General features: G+C 40.9%; 1 protein-coding gene across 1 annotated transcript; it reads left to right on the top strand.

Moving 5' to 3' along the window:
• Window positions 1-1,544: 1,544 nt before the first annotated feature.
• LOC121999669 lies at window positions 1,545-8,972 on the top strand. The gene is made up of 5 exons (XM_042554319.1): window positions 1,545-1,989; window positions 2,089-2,661; window positions 2,890-3,733; window positions 3,893-4,485; window positions 8,158-8,972. Exons 1-5 carry the CDS (start codon window positions 1,545-1,547, stop codon window positions 8,970-8,972), a joined length of 3,270 nt encoding a protein of 1,089 aa, XP_042410253.1.
• Window positions 8,973-23,677: the final 14,705 nt, after the last annotated feature.

The raw sequence follows: 23,677 nt of genomic DNA, 5'->3' as shown, positions 1-23,677 counted from the left end.
TGGTGGAAGATGCAGAAGTCACTCTTCGGGGATCAGAGTATTACCTGGGCTTTATTCAGAGATGCCTTCGAGAGACAGTATTTTCCAGCTCCGTTCTTAAGCAAGGGGATAGATCGGTGATGGAGTATGAGGCAGAGTTTAACCGATTAGCTGAGTACTGCCCGCAGTTGGTTGCTCAGGACAGCGATCGGTTAGACCAGTTTACCCAGGGCCTTGCGGCGTATATTCGTATCAGGATGTCGGGTTTTACTCCCAGCACCTACCGAGAGGCATTGGACAGAGCATTGACGATTGAAATGACGCAGCAGCAAGTTTCTCAGGAGCGGGGAAAGGATAAACAGAAGGCTCAGGATACAGCTCCAAATCAAAGACAACAGAATAAGGGTCAGAAAAAGCGGAAGAAATGGCAGGGATCCCAGATTGCTTCGGGGGAGTCTTATCGATCAGCGAAGACAGGACGATCATCAGCTGGTTCATCTAAATCCTCTCAGAAGGATTCTTCCAGTGAGTATAGATGTTACAGGTGTGGCACTGAGGGGCATATTAAACCTAATTGTCCAATGGGCCAGAACGTATGCTACTATTGTAAGCTTCCGGGTCATGTGAGTCGAGACTGCACACTGAAGGCATAGATGGAGGCAGCTAAGAGTACTCCACAGGGGAGCAGTACTACTCAGACGCGACGGTCGAAGAGCGCACAGAGGACACAGAGTGCTCCGTATCAGCAGCGTGTGCCACCTCCTCAGGCACAGGTATATCACATCCAGGGCCACGAGCACTCAGCGGTACCAGTTGCTATACAGTATGCCTCTACGGTTTCTTCACATCAGACATATCCGACACCGCAGACTCTTATGACGCCGCCTAGCTCTTTTCCAGTGGTACAGCCTCAGCAGTATGCTCCTACTCATCAGCCTCAGCAGTATACTACCACTCATCAGCCTCAGCAGTATACTACCACACATCAGCCTCAGCAGTTCACCACTACTCCACCGGCACCGTTTCAGACTGCTACTGGAGTATCGCCGTCATGCCCTGATGTGGGACGAGTGTATGCTATTACTCGCGAGGAGGCACAGCGGGCCGAGGGATCGGTCTTTCGGGGTATGATTACTGTTTATTCGTTTCCTGCTGAATTGTTGATTGATACTGGTAGTTCCCACTCTTTTATTTCCCGGGCATTTCTGAGTAAAATTTGTAGACTACCTGTTCGTCGGACTCACTCATTGGCGGTATCCTTACCCTCGGGAGAGATACTGGATATCAGTCAAGAGATTAAAGAATGTCCGCTGGATTTCGAGAGTCAGACCCTTATGGTGGATTTGCAGGTTCTGGGTATGCTAGAATTTGACATCATTTTGGGTATGAACTGGTTGGCCAGACACTATGCTACCGTTGACTGCAGCACTAGAGTGGTTACATTTAGACCTCCGGGTCTACCATCCTGGGTATTCATGGGTACCAAGGATGAGGGGATTTCTATCATCTCAGCGATGCAAGCTTAGCGATTATTGTCTCAAGGATGTCGGGGGTATTTGTTATCTATGATTAAGATTGATCAGGATACTACCACACAGTTATCTGACATTCCTATAGTTCAGGAGTACCCTGATGTATTTCCAGAAGAATTACCCGGCTTGCCCCCGAAAAGGCAAGTGGAGTTCACGATTGAGTTGATTCCGGGGATAGCACCGGTGTCCAAGGCCCCATATCGCATGGCGCCTAAGGAGTTGGAGGAGCTAAAGGTACAGCTACAGGAGCTGCTGGATAGAGTGTTTATCCGTCCTAGTGTGTCTCCATGGGGAGCTCCGGTACTCTTTGTGAGGAAAAAGGACGGATCGATGAGATTATGCATCGACTATCGACAGCTGAATGTAGTGACTGTTAAGAATAAATATCCACTGCCGCGTATAGAGGATCTATTCGATCAGCTCAAGAATACCTGTGTGTATTCAAAGATTGATCTGCGCTCTGGCTATCATCAGCTCAGTGTGAGAGATTCAGATATACAGAAGACAGCCTTCCGTACTCGATATGGACACTATGAGTTCTTGGTAATGCCATTTGGGCTTACCAATGCTCCAGCAGTTTTCATGGACCTGATGAATAGGGTATTCCTGGAGTTCCTGGATCAGTTCGTGATTGTGTTCATCGATGATATTTTGATATATTCTCGATCCGAGGAGGAGCATGTGCGACATCTTCGTATAGTATTGGAGACGCTCCAGCGAGAACGTCTCTATGCAAAATTCAGCAAATGTGCATTCTGGTTATCTTCTGTGGGTTTTCTGGGACATATTGTTTCTAGCAGTGGTATTTCAGTGGACCCACAAAAGATAGAGGCGGTTACCAGTTGGGAGCAGCCAAAGTCTGTACAGGAGATTCGTAGCTTTCTTGGTCTGGCAGGGTATTACCGCAGATTTGTAGAGGGCTTCTCTAGCATAGCTCTGCCGTTGACTCAGTTGACCAGGAAAGGGGTGAAATTTTGCTGGATAGAGTCTTGCGAGACGAGTTTTCAGGAACTTAAGCGAAGACTCATTTCTGCACCTATACTAGTGCTTCCTTCCGGAGATGATGGTTTCGTGCTTTATACGGATGCATCATTGCAGGGGTTAGGCGCAGTACTTATGCAGCATGGACGGGTAGTTTCTTATGCCTCACGTCAGTTGAAAGAGCATGAGAAGAACTATCCGGTGCATGACCTGGAGTTAGCAGCTATTATATATGCGTTGAAAATATAGAGACATCATCTATATGGGATCACCTTCGAGATATTCACAGATCATAAGAGTCTTAAGTATCTAGCTACTCAGAAAGAATTGAATTTAAGACAGAGGAGATGGATGGAATTCTTGAAGGACTATGACTGTACGATCAACTACCACCCAGGGAAAGCCAACGTGGTAGCTGATGCGTTGAGTAGAAAATCCCGAGGAGTTCTAGCTTGTCACCGTGTGATGGTTACTGAATTGGTTCAGAAATTTTCTGAGTTGGGATTAGTAGAGCAGGGTCAGACTGAGCGGGGTATCCTGTTATCTATGGTTGCCCAGTCACCCATGGTAGAGAGGATTAAAGAAGCTCAGGCTACAGATCAGCATCTACAGTCGTTGTGTAGCAAAATCATCCCAGGACAGCAGACGGGGTTCTCTTGCGATGACAGGGGGATTCTATACTTCCAGGGGAGGTTGTGTGTTCCTGAAGCACCTCCTGTGAAAGAAGACCTACTTCAGGAGGCACATCGGTCCAGATTTGCGATTCATCCTGGTGGTACCCGCATGTACAGGGATCTGAGACGTTCTTATTGGTGGACTGGCATGAAGAAGGACATTGCAGATTTCGTTGCTCGATGCCTTGTATGTCAGCAGGTGAAGGCTGAACATCAGAGACCCGCTGGTTTGCTACAGAAGATTCAGATACCTGAATGGAAATGGGAACACATCACGATGGATTTCGTCGTGGGACTGCCCAGAACCCGACGAGCACATGATACGATTTGGGTAATCGTTGATCGGTTAACCAAATCTGCTCATTTCCTTCCGATCCGTAGGACGGAGTCATTGGATCGATTAGCGGAGTTGTATTGTAGAGAGATTATCCGGCTCCACGGTGTACCTCTCAGTATTATTTCAGATAGAGATCCGCGATTTACTTCGCGTTTCTGGCAGAGTTTACAGCAGGCTATGGGTACAGAGTTACGATTCAGTACTGCTTTCCACCCCCAGACAGACGGTCAGTCAGAGCGTACTATACAGACATTAGAGGATTTATTGCGATCATGCGTCATAGACTTCGGAGGTAGTTGGGAGGATCATTTACATTTAGCGGAATTCGCCTACAACAACAGTTATCATTCAGCGATACAGATGGCACCTTATGAGGCGTTGTATGGCAGAGCCTGTAGATCCCCCACCCTATGGGTGGAAGTTGGGGAATCCCAGATTTTGGGACCACAGAGCCTTCAGCGTGATGCAGAGATGGTTCGTACTATCAGGCGCAGACTGTCAGAGGCTCAGGATCGGCAGAAGAGTTATGCGGATCGTAGACGGAGACCGTTAGAGTTTGCTGTTGGTGATCATGTATTCTTACGGGTATCCCCTATGAAAGGAGTAAAAAGGTTTGGATTGAAGGGAAAATTAGCACCTCGCTATATTGGACCCTTCCAGATTCTCGAGAGGATAGGTGCGGTAGCGTATCGACTGGCGCTACCACCTTCACTTTCCGGGGTGCATGATGTTTTCCATGTATCTATGTTGAGGAGATATGTACCGCACCCTTCGCATGTTCTCACCGGTGTATCAGTTGTACTTCAGCCGGATATATCTTATGAGGAGATTCCAGTTCGGATTTTGGACCGCAAAGAGCGCCGGTTGCGGAACAAGACGATTCGGCTGGTCAAAGTTGGATGGCGGCATCACTCAGATGAAGAAGCCACCTGGGAGTTGGAAGATAAGATGCGGACCAGTTACCCCCACCTGTTTACTGGAGGTGAGTAAAGTAAATTTCAATAATTAAAATAAGGTCATCTACTACTTCTTGCTGTCAGTTAGCAGTGGTAAATTTGGGGACCAAATTTTTATTAGTGGGGGAGAATGTAAGATATGCAAATTTATCTTAGGGCTATCGTGAAATAACCTTATGAAAATTTTAGGAAATTATAGAAATTTTTCTAGAGTTTTTCGGAGGTCGTATGACTGGTTTCGCGGGGATAGATGTGGAGGTTCGGTTAGGAATACGCGTGTGAGGGATTAATTGAGATGTTAGTTAGGGTTTGATTTCCTTAACCCTAAGTGGGTTCTATTAAAAGGGCTTCATTCCTCACCCGTGCCCTAAAAACCCGACCCGACTCATTTTCTCTCCTGCCTCTTCCTCCTTCTCTCTCGCGCGACCTCCCCGACGGCGACGCCGGCCGCGACCATCGGCGATCTTCTCCTTCTTCTTCTCTCGGAGGCACCGGTGAGGAGGGATCCTGGAGTATTAAGGAGGAGGGGATACTATTCCGTTCTCCGACCCTTCCTTCTCCTCTGGACTCGGCGAACCGCGGCGACAGAGCTTTGATTTGGGGTTTTCGCCTACCGTCGGAAAGAGCTCGAGGGCACCGGCGTTGGAGCTGGCCAGCGTTGGCCGATTGAGTGAGGTAAGATCCACTGCCTTCTTCCCGATCTCTTTCTTGGTTCGTCGACAAGAGCAGATCGTGCCCTAGCCGCGATCTTGAGGTAGGTGTTTTGGTTTTTGGCCGTGGATTCGGACCTTCACTCTTCTCCTAGTATTGATTCAAGTGATCTTGATGAGGAGCAATACCTGGGTTTAGGTTCCGGCCTCCAGCTCGATCAGATCATCTTCTTCATTCGGTTCGGTGAACATCTCCGACAATTGAAGGGGAAGCAGGTAACGAGAGCAACTGTTCTTACAGATCTTCTAGTTCTTTTCTTTTTCCTTTTGATCCGGTTGGGATTGATGCATTGGGTAGTTCACTGCGGGTAGGAAATTGATATCTGGTTAGTTCATGTTCTATCCTCTTAATCTGACATTAGTTGCAGTAGTTCTGTACATCCCTTGACCTGAATTATTGACGGAAGCAGTGTGTTGTGGACTGTTCTGTTCGGTTGAGGGTAGGTTTCTGATGACAGGGGTAGGATACAATGCCTAATTCTTGTTCTTCTTCATAACTAATCGTTAGGTGCAATGTATGCTATCTAATGGGTTCGGTGTTTTCCTTGATCCAAATCTGTGATGGAACAACAAGGGTTGTGAGTTGTTTGGATTAGTTTTAAGAGGGTTAAGAGTAGGCGGTTTTAATTGCTGTCAGTGTTGGGTTTCAAACTAAACTGTTGTGTGGTTTGTTATATCGGGTAATTAGAAGTTGAACATGTAAATTAACCTAATCTGAAATAGATTTAGTGGTGATTGGGTTCTTTTTCTTCCTGTTAGGGGTTTTAGGAAAGGGAGTAGTAATTGTATTAATTAGGATTTTTAAAGTTGGTTAATTGTTTATAGGTGATTCACCTATTTGTTTGTATACATATATTATATTTTATGGAATGTGTGATACAGGACCTTGATCTATACGGGCAGCGTGACGTGGGGTGGTTCTGTTGATACGAGTATCTCGAGGCGGGTATTTCTGCCCTTTTCTCCTACTTAGTTCTTTGAACTATAAAGCATGGTTGTTTTGTATGCTTAGGTTGCATTACCTTAAATCTGTATATTTGTTTTATTCCTGCTTGACTCCTTCTATTTGAGCTTTGATATGATCATCTTTACTTCGATACAGTCTCACCCTTGGTATCAGAACTCTGTGCATGTGTATTGATAGAGTTGGTATCATAGAGTTGTCTGACTGGTACAATTAGCGTGTTTATCATGCATAGTGATGTCGGGTGTATATGTGACGGGTATGTGGTATGGGGGTTGTATACCTGGTTGACCACGTTGTGTGTTGGAGTATGTATATACGTTTGTGGTGGTTATTGGGGGTGTTGGGATACACTATGGATGATGATATTTATATTGTGACTATTCACATCATGTCATCATTCATTGCATACTGACGACCGATGTCTTCCTTGTGGTGAGACGGTCGTTAGTTGTTCATAGCTGCCATTCAGCCACTTTTGGAGAGTGGTAGATAGGAGTGGAGCTAGTCCTGTCGCGCTTGCTCAGCCGTTCAGTGATTATACTCTGTTAGCCTCGACCACTCTGGAGTAGTGGGTCTTGAGGGTACAGTAGTTAGAGGGCTTGAGTTGTGAGTGGTCAGGGACCCTTAGCTGTGTAGTTATATAACTACTTAGCTGACCGTCCGCTTCGGCCGCCTATAGCGGTGCTTGTACTGGAGGCTAGTACGGTTTGTCACAGACCCAAGCCTCTCGGCCATACAGGGGTCGTGGTGTCTAGAGAGGTGGCGGGGGTGACCATGGAGCATGCATGCACTTTTGCATATGATGCGCGGTGCATCTGGGGAGATACTTTGGCATACATGCCTAGTAGATATTAGTGCATGTGATTGTGTGCTGTTGCATTTGTTTGCACTATGTATGTTGCATTTGGGTGTCATACTGCATACATGTCATCTATTTTACATGTATATGCAGTCGTATCTATATTTGCACAGGTGTCTCTAGTTGATCTGTTGCTAGTCTGGTGAGTTCCCTGATTTGGTATCATAGTATTGCTTCTAGTCGAGCATGTGTATCTACTATGTCAGGTATGTTTATGTACAGTCATTGTATTAGATATGTCTAGAGGCGTTATGTTCGATAGCATGATTCTATTCTTGTTATGGACACTGTATCCCTTGATTCTTATGTTGTGTGCTTGCCATGCTTTATTCTATTCTTACCCGCTGAGCTCTTTGTACTCACCACCCCTTCTATACTGATATGTTTACAGGTAGTAGGTAGTTGATTGGAGTTACTTGGAGTATGCTGCCAGCCGGTCCCACCTCCCGCGTCGCATCCGAGGATTCTTACCGGTTTTAGTCTTTTGCTATTCGCATTCTACGTTTCATGGATTTGGTGTCGTCATTTTATACTATGACTTGATACGTGTATTGTGGACTTACACCTGTGGTGTGTCTTTGTGGACTTTCGATTATGTGGGTTTCATATTCGTTTTCCGCTGAGTTTTTGATATAGCCGTGTGGGCTACATATTCAACTGCGTGGTTGTGGTTATTTTCTGCATATATATCCCAGCCGCATGTGGCTGCCGTATTTTTGCATGTATGAAAGTTTCGGATTGTCACCGGTACAGGGGAGGTGCTGCCGAAATTTTTTCGGGAGGTACTTCCCCGGGGCGTGACAATTTAGTGGTATCAGAGCGAGGTTTTACGAGACCTATTTTGCATGTTTTGGGATTTTGAGGGTTTACGAGACGTAAAAGTGTTTTGGGTTTTAGGGCTTGTGAAGTCTATTTTACGTGTTTCGGGTTTTGGGGTTACGAGGTTATTTCTCGGGTCTTGGATTTTTCGAGGATTGCGAGATTTACGAGTTTCGCGAGGATTACAAGGTTTACGGTGGTTTGTACTCGAGACTCGTATTTTTCCGATGTGACTGTTTGGACATTGGGACCAGGCAGCGGCAGGATACCTCCAAGTTATAGGAAGTAAGTTAAATTACTGTTGTATTAAACTGTTGTAGACTTACCTTGTTGCTCATATCAGGGATGAAGCGCGGAGATACGACCCCTCGTCCGCGTCGTGGTCCGGGTCGACCCCGGAAACCACATATTGAGTCTGTAGAGGCTGAGCCAGTGGAGTACGAGGAGGATTCTGTTAGGGATCCTACAGAGGTTGAGATCGACAGCCGTGCACAGACTCCTCAGATTCCCACGAGAGATCCGGGGTTTCAGCCTCAGTTGGTTCCTCCCACCTTACCACCGGTAGCCCCTATTCCTACTTCTACTTCTTGGGCGAAGGACAGGGCTCGGATTCCGTTACTGGCCCGATCGGTGAAAGATCGTTTTACCCTATTCTATGGTGTTCCCGACCCCAGTGTTGCTCGTTCCTGGTTGGGAAATGTGGAGGATACCTTCGGATATTTATCGTGTACAGAGGAAGAAAAGGCTGAACTAGCTGCATATCACCTCCGTGATCAGGCTGTTACCTGGTGGAAGATGCAGAAGTCACTCTTCGGGGATCAGAGTATTACCTGGGCTTTATTCAGAGATGCCTTCGAGAGACAGTATTTTCCAGCTCCGTACCGTATAGCTCGTCGACAGGAATTCTTAAGTCTTAAGCAAGGGGATAGATCGGTGATGGAGTATGAGGCAGAGTTTAACCGATTAGCTGAGTACTGCCCGCAGTTGGTTGCTCAGGACAGCGATCGGTTAGACCAGTTTACCCAGGGCCTTGCGGCGTATATTCGTATCAGGATGTCGGGTTTTACTCCCAGCACCTACCGAGAGGCATTGGACAGAGCATTGATGATTGAAATGATGCAGCAGCAAGTTTCTCAGGAGCGGGGAAAGGATAAATAGAAGGCTCAGGATACAGCTCCAAATCAAAGACAACAGAATAAGGGTCAGAAAAAGCAGAAGAAATGGCAGGGATCCCAGATTGCTTCGGGGGAGTCTTATCGATCAGCGAAGACAGGACGATCATCAGCTGGTTCATCTAAATCCTCTCAGAAGGATTCTTCCAGTGAGTATAGATGTTACAGGTGTGGCACTGAGGGGCATATTAAACCTAATTGTCCAATGGGCCAGAACGTATGCTACTATTGTAAGCTTCCGGGTCATGTGAGTCGAGACTGCACACTGAAGGCAGAGATGGAGGCAGCTAAGAGTACTCCATAGGGGAGCAGTACTACTCAGACGCGACGGTCGAAGAGCGCACAGAGGACAAAGAGTGCTCCGTATCAGCAGCGTGTGCCACCTCCTCAGGCACAGGTATATCACATCCAGGGCCACGAGCACTCAGCGGTACCAGTTGCTATACAGTATGCCTCTACGGTTTCTTCACATCAGACATATCCGACACTGCAGACTCTTATGACACCGCCTAGCTCTTTTCCAGTGGTACAGCCTCAGCAGTATGCTCCTACTCATCAGCCTCAGCAGTATACTACCACTCATCAGCCTCAGCAGTATACTACCACACATCAGCCTCAGCAGTTCACCACTACTCCACCGACACCGTTTCAGACTGCTACTGGAGTATCGCCGTCATGCCCTGATGTGGGACGAGTGTATGCTATTACTCGCGAGGAGGCACAGCGGGCCGAGGGATCGGTCTTTCGGGGTATGATTACTGTTTATTCGTTTCCTGCTGAATTGTTGATTGATACTGGTAGTTCCCACTCTTTTATTTTCCGGGCATTTCTGAGTAAAATTTGTAGACTACCTATTCGTCGGACTCACTCATTGGCGGTATCCTTACCCTCGGGAGAGATACTGGATATCAGTCAAGAGATTAAAGAATGTCCGCTGGATTTCGAGAGTCAGACCCTTATGGTGGATTTGCAGGTTCTGGATATGCTAGAATTTGACATCATTTTGGGTATGGACTGGTTGGCCAGACACTATGCTACCGTTGACTGCAGCGCTAGAGTGGTTACATTTAGACCTCCGGGTCTACCATCCTGGGTATTCATGGGTACCAAGGATGAGGGGATTTCTATCATCTCAGCGATGCAAGCTCAGCGATTATTGTCTCAAGGATGTCGGGGGTATTTGTTATCTATGATTAAGATTGATCAGGATACTACCACACAGTTATCTGACATTTCTATAGTTCAGGAGTACCCTGATGTATTTCCAGAAGAATTACCCGGCTTGCCCCCGAAAAGGCAAGTGGAGTTCACGATTGAGTTGATTCCGGGGACAGCACCGGTGTCCAAGGCCCCATATCGCATGGCGCCTAAGGAGTTGGAGGAGCTAAAGGTACAGCTACAGGAGCTGCTGGATAGAGGGTTTATCCGTCCTAGTGTGTCTCCATGGGGAGCTCCGGTACTCTTTGTGAGGAAAAAGGACGGATCGATGAGATTATGCATCGACTATCGACAGCTGAATGCAGTGACTGTTAAGAATAAATATCCACTGCCGCGTATAGAGGATCTATTCGATCAGCTCAAGAATACCTGTGTGTATTCAAAGATTGATCTGCGCTCTGGCTATCATCAGCTCAGTGTGAGAGATTCAGATATACAGAAGACATCCTTCCGTACTCGATATGGACACTATGAGTTCTTGGTAATGCCATTTGGGCTTACCAATGCTCCAGCAGTTTTCATGGACCTGATGAATAGGGTATTCCTGGAGTTCCTGGATCAGTTCAATTACAGTAATCAGTTTAGTAAAATTTTAATAAATCCAGATTTTCTGCAATAGTAATTTAGCCCAGCATTACGTAACGATCGGCCTCGCAGCCTAGACAGTAGGAGGCGGGTCGTTACACTTGGTTTTACTTGACCCACAGTACTGGTGAAGTTTTTGGATGATAGTACGTTAGGGAAGCTTGGGCATCGCATGTCTAGGAAGATATGGCTTCGACCTGGTGCATTTGGCCAAGTGGAACTGACCGAAGCTACCCTTAAATGGATCCTAACTAGTTAGACCAAGGTTGAGTATTAAGTTCAATGGGTAGGACTATTTGGGAAACCTCGAAGGCATGGTTACTTTAATGAGTTCCTTGTGACTCACCATAGCCCAAAAGTTTATCCAAAGAATGCTTACTTGTTGAACCCAAAGCTAAACCTGAATCTAACACAAAGTTAAACCGGACCCTAAAATTCAACCATAATTCATCTCATAACAATTATAGGATTATCTGATTGAAAATTTAGATCGGGTGAGATGACTAAGAAATTTAAAATTAATTGACTTAAATTTTTTTTCAAAATTAATTAACTTAAAATGTTTGTTTAAAATTAATTGACTTAAATTTTTTTTCCCAAAATTAATTAACTTAAAATTTTTGTTTAAATTAATTAACTTAAAATTATTTTCAAAATTAATTAAATCAAAATTTAACTTAAAATTATTTTCAAAATTAATTAACTTAAAATTATTTTCAAAATTAATTAACTTAAAATTATTTTCAAAATTAATTTTTGTTTAAAATTAATTGACTTAATTTTTTTTTCAAAATTAATTAACTTAAAATTATTTTCAAAATTAATTAAATCAAAATTTTTTTCCAAAATTAATTAACTTAAAATTATTTTCAAAATTAATTAACTCAAAATTATTTTCAAAATAATTAACTTAAAATTATTTTCAAAATTAATTAACTTAAAATTATTTTCAAAATTAATTAACTTAAAATTATTTTTAAAATTAATTACTTAAAATTATTTTTCAAAATTCATTAACTTAATTTCAAAATGATTTTAAAACTTAATTTCAAAATTATTTTAAAACTTAATGATTTTAAAACTTAACTTCAAAATCCTATTTAAAAACTTTCTCCAAAATTTTTCAAAACATTAAATTAATTAAAAACAACCATAGGATTAATTGCTTTCTAACTTAGATTGGGTGAGATAGAAAAACTAAGGTGTCTACTTCAATTAAGCTATCTTTAAATCCATTAAAAAGAAACCAATTCAACTACTTCATGTGTAGGAATTGGATCAATGGATGTTGGATAGTGGATGCTCTAGACACATGACTAGAGATAAATTGAAGTTTACTAAACTCAAGTACAAGAATTTAGGATCGGTTGCATTCGACAACGACGGTAAACTTAAAGTAATCGGAAAAGGTAATATTGAACTTAGTTCCGATTTCATTATTCGAAATGTTTTATTGGTTGAAAATTTTAACTTTAATTTACTAAGTATAAGTCAATTGTGTGACAGTGGATATCTTGTCAATTTTGATAAATCTGGGTGTCTAGTTAAAAACATCAAAAACCCTGAAATTAGACTTAAGGGACTTAGGAAGAATAACATTTACACAATTGACCTATCAATATCCTCAATAAAGTGTCTCTTGACACAACAAGAGGAAACCCAACTGTGGCACAGAAGACTGGGTCACACTCACACTAGACTCATTTCAAAAATGAGTCAAAATGGTTTAGTTAGAGGTTTGCCCAAATTAAAATTTATTGAAAACTCAATCTGTGATGCGTGTCAAAAAGGAAAACAAACCAAGTCAACCAACCTAGAAAGAACTAACTCCTTACTTGAGCTCCTTCACCTTGACCTATTTGATTCACATGGAGCCAAATCACTAAGCAAGAACCAATATTGCTTAGTGATAATCGATGACTACTCTAGGTACACATGGATAAAATTCCTAAAAACAAAAGATGAAACCTATGAAATATTTAGTAATTTTTGCAAATTAACGGAAAATGAAAAAGATACTAAAATTAAAAGAATAAGAAGTGATCACGGGGGAGAATTTGAAAATCATAGGTTTACCCAATTTTATAAGATAAATGGATACCAACATGAATTTTCATGTCCTAGAACCCCCCAACAAAATGGTCTCGTGGAACGTAAAAATAGAACACTACAAGAAGCAGCTAGGACTATGTTAAACGAATATAATTTAAATCATCAATTTTGGGCTGAAGCAATAAATACTGCAAATTATATTCAAAATAGAATTTTAATTAACAAACCTCACAATAAAACACCTTATGAACTTTACTACCATAAAATTCCCAACCTAAACTATTTAAAAGTATTTGGTTGTAAAGTTCACATTTTAAATACTAAAGATTACTTAGGAAAATTTACACCCAAGTCTAACCAAGGAATATTTTTAGGATACTCCTCAACCAGTAGGGCCTTTAGAGTATATAATCAAAATACCTTGAAAGTTGAAGAAACAACTAATGCAATCTTTGATGAAGAAAACAACCTACCTAATACAAATGAAAATATTGACATCAATCCAAGAGCTATAGAAGATGATGAAATCCAACCTAACCTTAATGAATCACAAGAACCAGTTTCTGACCCACAGATAAGACCAACTAGAGTAAGTACCTCTCAACCACCTGACCAAATTTTGGGTGACCCAAACCTAGGAGTCAGAACTAGATCTTCCTATAGAAACCTTAGTCAGATTGCCCTTATTTCTAAAATTGAACCTAAGATTATAGAAGAAGCCCTACCTGACCCAGACTGGATCATTGCAATGCAGGAAGAATTAACACAATTTGAAAGAAACCAAGTCTGGGACCTTGTACCTAAACCCATAGATAAATCAATAATAGACACCAAATGGGTTTTTAGAAACAAGTTGGATGATCAGGGTGATATAATAAGAAACAAAGCTAGACTAGTAGCCAAAGGATTTAGTCAAGTTGAAGGCTTAGACTATGATGAAACCTATGCTCCAGTAGCTAGACTTGAATCCATTAGGATGCTATTAGCTTATGCAGCAAATAAAGGGTTTAGGTTATACCAAATGGACGTCAAGTCAGCCTTTTTGAATGGGTTTATCAAGGAAGAGGTCTATGTAAGCCAACCCCCAGGATTTGAAGACTTAGATTACCCAAATCACGTATTTAAACTAAAAAAGGCTTTATATGGACTAAAACAAGCCCCTAGGGCATGGTATGAAAGATTATCTAATTACTTAATATCCAAAGGCTTTAACCAAGGACAAATAGATCCAACCATATTTGTAAAAACTATAGAAAAAGACATCTTTATAGCCCAAATCTATGTTGACGATATAATTTTTGGCTCAACTAATTCGAAGTTTTTAAAAGAATTTGTTAGATTAATGGAAAATGAATTTGAAATGAGTATGGTTGGAGAACTCAATTTTTTCTTAGGCTTACAAATAAAACAAACCAAAGATGGAATCTACATTTATCAAACTAAATATGCTAAGGAGTTAATTAAAAAATTCTGCATGGAAAATTCAAAAATAATAAATACTCCAATGGCAACCAACATCAACATTGACTCTGACCCAGAAGGAAAACCAGTAGATCCAAAGTACTATAGGAGTGCCATAGGTAGCTTACTTTATCTAACTGCAAGCCGACCCGATATATTGTTTGCAGTCGGTATGTGCGCAAGATACCAATCCTGTGCAAAAGAGTCACACCTAACATATGTTAAAAGAATACTTAGGTACATCAAAGGAATTCTAAATGTAGGACTTTGGTATCCTAGAACTTGTACCTTTGACCTTTATGGCTATTCTGATTCGGACTATGCCGGGTACAAATTAGACAGAAAAAGTACAAGTGGTAACTACCAAATTCTAGGTCAGTGCTTAGTAAGTTGGTCAAGCAGAAAACAACACTGTGTTGCTTTATCTACTATAGAACCTGAATACATAGCCCTAGGAGAGTGTGCATCTCAACTGTTGTGGATGATGCATACATTAAAAGACTATCAACTAGAATATAAAAATACAAAAATCTTTATTGATAATATCAGCTCAATTAATCTGACTAAAAATCCTATTCACCATTCTAGGACTAAACACATAGAGGTAAAACACCATTTTGTAAGGGATCACGTAGCTAAGGGTAAAATTGCACTCAACCATGTTGAGTCCAAATCAAACCTAGCTGACATTTTTACAAAACCCTTACCTGAACTTGAGTTCAGTGCACTTAGAAGGCAAATAGGAATGTGTTGGGTAGAATAGGTGTTACTTTTTAATCATCTTGCTGTTACATGTTTTTTTAAAATTATAGAAAAAATGATTTTAAAATCCCTTTTTCTTAAAAGTTTCAAAAATTGGACTTAACTTAGGCTTTCCCCCTAGAAATCATGTTCCCCTAGACTTAAGCCAGAGCATCTCACAAACACCTAGGTATACCTTGCTTGTGTTTTGAAAGACATAGAATGGCGTGAGATGCATAGGGTACAGTCTGGACTCAAGAATGCTTATATCTGTGCATCAATATGAGTCTGGGCGTTAAACACGTAATATACATAAATCAAGTCAAGTTTTCCAGCTCTAGTCAAATCTATCTGGACCAAATTGACTTAACTTGACTAACCAAGTGAAAGCTGTTGCCCTCTAGGCAATTAGCAAGTAGCTAAGGGTTGTACAGTTGGTAAAGGATACTCGATTTTCAGATTAAGCATGTGTGATCTTTAGGGCTCTGATACCTCTAAAAGGAAAACTGAATAATTTGAAATCTATTGAACTTGACTCATGCTTGGACTTAAGGACCAACTAAATAACCTAAACCAAATTTTTTAGCTACTTCACTCCCTCCTTGTCCTAAAATTTAATAAGTATTATTTAAAATTAAGCTAAGTTTTTTTTAACCTAAGCTATAGTTTTCAAAATACAATACTTGTAAAGAGCTTAGCTAAGGTCCAATTTTTATTTTCAAAATTTTAAAACTTAGCCCACAAAAATGTTTTCTTAAAAATCACTTGGCTCCAAATATTTCACTAACAAATTTTCAAAATCTAAACAAGTACTTCTCTACATATAGTTTTACTAGCTTTTTAACTTAGTCAAAAGGTTCCACCTTCTAGTGGTTTTAACTAAGTTTCCAAAGGGCTAACATCATCAACCTTTATTAGCTTTTAGATCCTAATTTCACTTAGCTAAAGGTAAGAAATGAAAATTATAAAATGTTAAGTGTTGTCAAAATCTTGTTATCCCTCTTTAAAAATCAAATGACTATTTTTGATTATTTTTGATATATGGCAAAGGGGGAGAGTATCAATTACAAATTCAAAGTAGCAATTGCAAATTCAAATAAAATTCAAATACTCAAATAAGTGTGAAATTCAAATTCAAAAATGAGAGTAGAAAGTTTAAAATAATGAATATTAAAGGGGGAGTAACAGTTAAGGGGGAGCTTAAACTTGATGCTATACTTTAAATTCATAGAGTTTACTTTAGCAAAATTACTAAGTTTGCTTTAAATGTTTTCATCTATTCATTATTTGATATCTGTTTACTTAACTTTGAATTTGAGTTGCCATAATCAAAATGGGGGAGATTGTTGGTGCGTGAAGCATCCAACGATCGAACTCGTGTTTTGATAATGGTAAAGGATTCAAAGTTAAGGTGTTTTGTGATCTAACAAGTCTACTTGAGTATTTCAGGAAAGTCCTAGCTGCGGTTAGGTAAAGGGAAAACCCTAGGGGGTGGTAACCCTAGGTCATAGGGGGTGGTAACCCTATGCGGAAAGTCTTGGCAGGTCCATAGCTTCAGGCAAAAGTCCTAGGGGTGGTAACCCTAGGTGGAAAGTCTTGGTGTCGCGAACCAGGTGAAAGACTGGACTACCCGGGAAGCGGATGTCCAGCAGAAAGTCCGGAAGCGTCGAGTGCTGAGCAAAAGTCCAGTCGATCTGGAGGATCGCACTGGCAACAGGTAAATCTCCTGAGTGGAGTAGGTGAGGACGCGTTCCCCGTAGAGGGAACAGTAGGCGTCGAATCGACCTAGGATTTCAGGACGGAAATATGAAGTCAGACCCAGATAGTCTGATGACTATCGTTAATATTTTGTTATCTTATTTATGACTTTATGTGCTAACTTTGTGTTACAGGATATTGTTTGGGACTAACATGTCTTGCAGGTACAAAATAATGAAGTCTTCCCTCGGATGAACAGTGTCCGAGGCGCCTCCATGGAGCTTGGAGGCGCCTCGGGTGCAAAGCTGAAGCTGGCTGCGAAGCACTCTGGAGGCTCCTTGAAGGAGTTATAAGGCACCTTGGAAGGCGCCTTGAATGAGGCATAAGGCGCCTTGAAGAAATGAAATTCGACCAGTTCAAGTTTGATCCACGCGAGCGACTCGGCTTGTTTAAGGCACCTTGGATGGCTTTCAAGGCACCTTGAACACCCTTTATAAAGGGGTTTCGAGCAACACCTTGATTCATCAGATTCCAAGTGATCCTCTTACTGCGTGCTGCTAAATCGACGACCCGAAAGTGCTACGACTTGACACCGACGACCCGGAGCTCCGAAACTTGTGATTTCTATACTATTGTCGGTATGACTGTGTTTCTTTTTATTGTACTTATTTGCAATACTTCTACTATATTTGAACTTATAGTTGTTGCCCACAGAAAGCGATCAAGGATCGCGGGCCTTCGAGTAGGAGTCGTCACAGGCTCTGAACGAAGTAAATTCCCCTGTGTTTGTTTTTATTCCGCTGCGTTTTAACTCCGATAGTTTTGCGATTCGAAAAGTGAAAGCCGCGAGCGCTATTTACCCCCCTCTAGCGTGTCTTGATCCAACAGAATGGGGGTTGAATAGCCTGAAAAATAATAAAACGAAAATCCTTCTCGATTTTTCTTAAACTAACACTTGCAAAATAGAAAAGCAATAAACTAAAATAGAAAGTAGAGGCACAAGGATGTTTTACTTGGTTACAACCGGGGAGGTTGTTAATTCAAGAAAAGTGTAGCACTAAATACTCCTTCAGGTCGAGAAGCCTCTTATAGCAGTGAAACACAAAAATAGAGAAGCTAATCTAGAAATGAAGCGTACAAGTATTGGAAATGAATTGCTTGGAATGATTGAAAGCTTCTGGACCAAGACTGTATTTATAGCCTTGGTCGGGGCGCCCTGAAGGGTTCCAAGTGCCCTGGGAGGGATAAAATTTTATCCCCTGCGCACGGATCGCGGTTTGATCGTGATCTGGACAAATTCCAACTCCGGGCGCCCTATACAGTTTCGGGTGCCCCGGGTGGAAAAGTCAACCCTGTTGACTTTTTCAGCCGGGTCATATGCTTCCGCTATGTTTGCCTCGGTCATGGTCTTCTGCTCCAGTTCTGCTTGCTTGGGTGATCTCTGTCATCCGGAATAAGGCTCACCCGAACCCAACTTCCGGTATTCTCGACCAGGCTTCCACTCCGGCTTCTCGCCCCTCGGAATCGTCGTGTGGTTCCTTCTCGTCCGTCAGCGTACTCATCCGTAGTCTTCATCCCTCGGTCGCACCCCGTGACGACCTTCTCGCTAGCTGCGTCTCTTGCTCCCCGAGCAGTCTTCCGCTTCGACTTCTCGTCCCTCAGAACCACTGCACGCTTCCTTCTCGTCTGCTGGTGTACTCTTCTGCAGCGCCTCATCCCTCGAACGCACCGCGTGCAGTCCTTCTCACTAGCTGCGTCTTTCGCTCGACTACTTGTGCTCCTAAGCTCCTGCTCACTTAAACACAAGGTTAAAAACACATAGGACCTAACTTAACTTGTTGATCACACTAAAACAACCTTGGGGTTCCAACAGGATTCACCACTCCTCACGAGGAGACGTATACCTTATGACCACTCGTTAGGATTATTACTCAAAGTGTTTGGCAAAAGCATCACATGTTAAGAGTGCGAGACTCTTAAACACATGCATTAGTAATTTGAATTGGTAGAATGAGAAAATATTACTTGGGCTAGGTGTGACGTAGTCAGTTTAGTGGGGACATACACATAGACTATATCCTGAACAAAGTGGGTATAAGACGAGTGAAAGGAACAAGACACAACTCACTGTAGCTATTGAAGAGTTTAGAATTAATTCTAAAATCAACTATGATTTTCTTGCTAATTGGGGATCATGATGTACTACTAGGTGTCACTAATGATCGTTCTATAATTAAGTAGTTAATTATGGATGACCAAGATAAATTGGTAATCTATTGGGTCACATGTACTAATGAGTCTCTAAAAGACGTTAAACAAGTTAAATAATATGATTCTTAGATCAAGAAATAAATATTTGGTTGGACCATACATAAGAAAAATATGGAAATATTTGCCATAATGGAAGTATGAATGAGCTACATCTCTTATGGTAGAGTTGAACCATATTTGGTTTAATCATGAATTAGTCATGAACCAACTTGGTTTAGTTGTAAATCAAACCAAAGGGTTAATGGGCTAATTTTTGGTTAAGGAATAATGGGTTGGATTTGGACTTTTTAATCCAGCTCATTAAAGAGGATTATATATAGATGTAATTAAGAGAGAATTAGAAACAAGTTTCATTATTTGGTTGATTGACTTTTGAAAAACCCAATCTTCCTCTCCCTCTCCTCTCTCTCCCGCCGCCAACAAGAGAGTGCTCCCTCTTGTTGTCGTGACCATCACAAGGGAGAAAAACTCTCCCTTGTGTGCTTCTCTTATTTTTCCTCTTGATTCTTCTTCTTTGCTCGTGGATAGTAACCTCTGAAGGAAAGACTTGTACTCAAGGAGTTGTCTTGAGGAACTCAGCATAGATATGAATAGAGGCGAGGTTTGACAACGTCACTACAGTTGATGCCCTTCTCATTACAAGTCATCCGTAAGGTATACCTAGCGTAAATGTACTTCTCGTAAAATTTTAATTATATTATCAAGTTTGACATGTTGTATCCTTTTATGTGTGTGGTGTGTGTGATATAATAATTATGAATTATTATTGTTTTATTTTCTACTACGCATGTTTACGAAATGTATTCTAGCACATATCTGCATCGAGCATATCCCAACATAGTTGACTTGATGATTCTCCATTTTACATTTTGATGTTATATAATTTATTCAAACATAGATCTTTCATACATTCCTTAGTGAAGGAGATTCCTTCATGAAACTCAGCTAATTTTTGCTAGAGATCCTTTGTATTACTGAACAGTCTAACTCGATTCAGCTCCTCTTTGGTCAAGCTGCATTGTAAGGTATGAGTGGCCTCTTTATCTGTCTCAATCTTCCTTTTTTTTTGGTTCATCTCATTTGTCGCAGGTAATAGGTACTCAAACTTTAGTGGAGAGTGTGAATCCTGTTTGAATCACAATCCACATCTCCACTCGGGTCTTAAGATAGTACTCCATTCGGTTCTTCCAGTAGCCGAAATCCTCTCTGGAGAAAAGTGGCGGACGTGCAGTACTATAGCCATCTTGATGGGTCATTTCGAATAAATTTTGTAAAATAAAAAATAGAATGTACCAAGACTTGATCTTCCATTAGTAATGGAGAAGAAAGAGAGAAAGAAATATTGCTCAAGTGGTGTTGTACCAATTTCGAGAAATTCTAAAAAAATTGATAAATTTGTTAGAAGAGGTTATTATACCAATTCAGACTTATGACGAAAATTTGAAAATGCAAAATCAAAAAAAGGCATAAGAATATTTTTCTTCTCAAAAGAAAAATAATCTTTGTTTAAAAAAAAATCAAAAAAGCAACGAAATGCTCTTATGGTGGTTGCACAAATTCAGAGCACCCCCACTATGATACCAATTGTAGGATCGTAAACTGTGCTAGAGGGGGGGGGGGGGTGAATAGCATGAGTTGGTTTTTTACTTTTTTTTAGAAAACAGAGAATACACAGTGGAAAATAAAGTAAAGAAAAAAAATAATCGCTAACACCTTTTAGTTTTTACTTGGTTCAGAGATTATGATGACTCCTACTCCAAGGCCCACACTCGTTGAGTGCTTTCGATGGACAATTCACTAATAGCTTGAATATTACAAAAGAATTCAGAATTTAAAGTATAATTAATAAAAACAAATATATTGATTATTTTAGAGGAGAAGATTGAGTGTCGTCATTGGAGGAACGTTTCAACGTCGTTGAGAGATTTTCGGAGCAACACACAAGGACAAAAGTCATTTTGAATGTGGTATTTTAGGTGTTGGTCGAACCCTCTTTTTATATCCTTGTCCGGGTGCCTGGATTGGTCCTGGGTACCCCCATCAAGCTGACATAGCGTGACCTTAGTGAAGCTCTATCCGCTAAAGTTTATCCATCTTTAGGCGTCCGAACCTAATTCGAGAGCCTAGATTCTAACGAATGCTAGCCAATCAGCATGCGCTAACTCCTCTACCTGGGTTCGGGCCAACCTAGGTACCACAGAGTTTGTAACGACCCAATTTTCCTTATTTCGAGTTCCAAATGTCCATAAAAATATTTGGAAATGCTTTTAAAATATTCTAGAGATTTTTAGAAATTTTTAGAGTATTTTTATGCAATTTTTGGAGTTCATTTGGTATTTTTACCAAGAGGAAGAAGTTTAAAAAAATAAATAAATGTGTTGAAGCTAGGTCTCGAACCCGAACCCGTGACCTCGGGTCAGACACGACCCAACCGGACACAGCTCGACCAGTTGAGCCAGCGAGTTTTTGTTAATTATATATGGAGCAATATGTATATAAGTAGTAGTTAAAAATAATAATAAATAGGAAGGAAAATAGTGGCAGCCGAGACTCGAATCCGCGAGCCCTGACTTAGTCAAACCGCAGCCAACCAACCGGTCTACGAAAGCTTTGTTAATTATATAGGAGATGGAATATATTTAAGCTATAGTTAGAGCGTTTTGAATAAAAGGGGAATAAAAGTGCGCGGCTGGGATTCGAACCCATGAGCTGGGCTTTAAGCAAAATCGGCCCAAACCAGTTGAGCTACACGGACTTTGTCAACCTAATATGGAGAGAATTGGTATTAAAGTGTAGTTGTGATTAAACCCGAATATAAGAAAGGGTATTAGGTTTTTATTTTCAGAAAAACCAAAAATTTTCTCTCAAAATCTCTTCTCTTCTCGCGACGACGCCGGCTCTTCTCGGGCAAAAACTGCAGCCAAGGCTAGGGTTTCTCCGGCGACCGGCGACAGTCAAATCCGAGAGCTTTGCATCTTTTCACGTTCCTCTCGGCAAGGTGGACGCATAGGCACAAGAAGAGGTCAGGAACTCAAGTATCTCAGCAACCCTAAAAGCCCTTTCCTCTCCTCGGTTGTAAGTCCAAGAACCCTCGGTAAGTACTACTCACCTGCGGTAGGAGTTGTTTCGGGTTTTCCGTTTGATTTTTCCTTGCTTCCGAGGCCTAGCATGAACCCTAGACTTAGTATTTGGGCTGCACAACAAGTTGCCCTTTCCTTTTCATGAGCATAGCATGTTAAGGTCAAGAAATTGTGTTCTTTGTTCATTTTGAATTCAAAGCACGTTGTAAAGATTTTTGGTTTCTTTAGTTTTCTACCGTGAGTATGAGAAGTTTTTAAAACCAGCAAGTTTGGTTTTTAATCTAGCATGTTGTTTAGACCTTTCCCTTGCGGTATAATTTTCTTTGCTCGATGATTTTTTTTCCTTGCTGTTTGCAAGCATGGGCAGTTTCTCTTTACTTTGCTGTTGTGAGCACGAGTAATTTTCCTGGAGTTGCTGTGCAATCCGATGATTTGTATAGCTTGAGCATGTAGTTTGAATCCTTACACCCTTATGATTAGTACATCAAATTTAGACATGTTTGGGATCTTAATAGGCATGATCAGTTTATATGGAGTTTTACAGTTTTTGGACAGAATTGAAGAAAATGGAGAAATGCATGTAATGAGCAGTTGTGGTTCATTGTTTCCTTGGGATAATTTCAATGTTGATGCATAGGGTGAAGTTCTAAAAAGGATACATTGCTTACTTATGATAAATTGACAGTTTAGATGCATGATGTGGTTAAATTTACAGTTATGGACAGCCTTAGATTGTATTTAGTTAGATTTTCCAGCAAGCTTTAATTGGTTGAACAGCCTTGGTGTATTTCAGATTTGGCTTTGAGGTGGCATTTTAGTAGTCAAAGGTTTATCACAACAAATGAAATATTTCAGAATTTTATTATCCATTAAGCTTCTAGTTTCCTTTAGTAGGTGCAGTAAATTCCCATACTGTTTAGATTTAGTGTTAGTTAAGGGAACGAACAGATTCCTAAATTATTTTCCTTGAGCATGTAGTAAACCTTTAGTTGCGGCTTTAGCATGGCCGAACAGTTTTTTTTCCTTTCATTTAAATTTTTGGGTGAAACTCTTATTATCCAGCAAGCATGAACGGCAGGTTTCTTTCCCTTGCATTTCAGCCTATTTTACAGTCCAAGTTAGTTCTCTTTTGCTCTATTTTATAGCATGATTAGCAAGTTTGAATTAGCTTACTTTTGCTCTATTTTATAGCATGATTAGTAAGATTAGATTAGCTTTCTTTGCTCTTATCACAGCATGTTTTAAAAGTTCAAACTAGCTCTCTTTTGCTCTATTCTAGAGCATGATTAGTAAGTTCAGATGTGCTTTCTTTTCCTTTGTTTTACAGCATGTTTAGAAAGTTCAGATTTGCTTTTCTGTTGCTTTGTTTTATAACATGCTTAGAGAGAGTTTAGATTTGTTTCCCTTGTATTGTTTTTATATAGCATGCTTAGTTAATCGTAATCCTACACTTGTTAGGTATATCTAAAGGATTCCAATAAACTCTAATAAAGGATTATGAGAAAACTGAGAAAAAAAAAAGACCAAGGTCTAGTTAAAAAGAGATAACAAGTAAACTAAAGTAAGAGGCTAGTACCCGACTTCC

The sequence above is a fragment of the Zingiber officinale genome, chromosome 7A, assembly GCF_018446385.1.
Source record: "Zingiber officinale cultivar Zhangliang chromosome 7A, Zo_v1.1, whole genome shotgun sequence".
Taxonomy (NCBI): Eukaryota; Viridiplantae; Streptophyta; class Magnoliopsida; order Zingiberales; family Zingiberaceae; genus Zingiber; species Zingiber officinale.
This window is presented reverse-complemented; position numbering and strand designations above follow the sequence as displayed.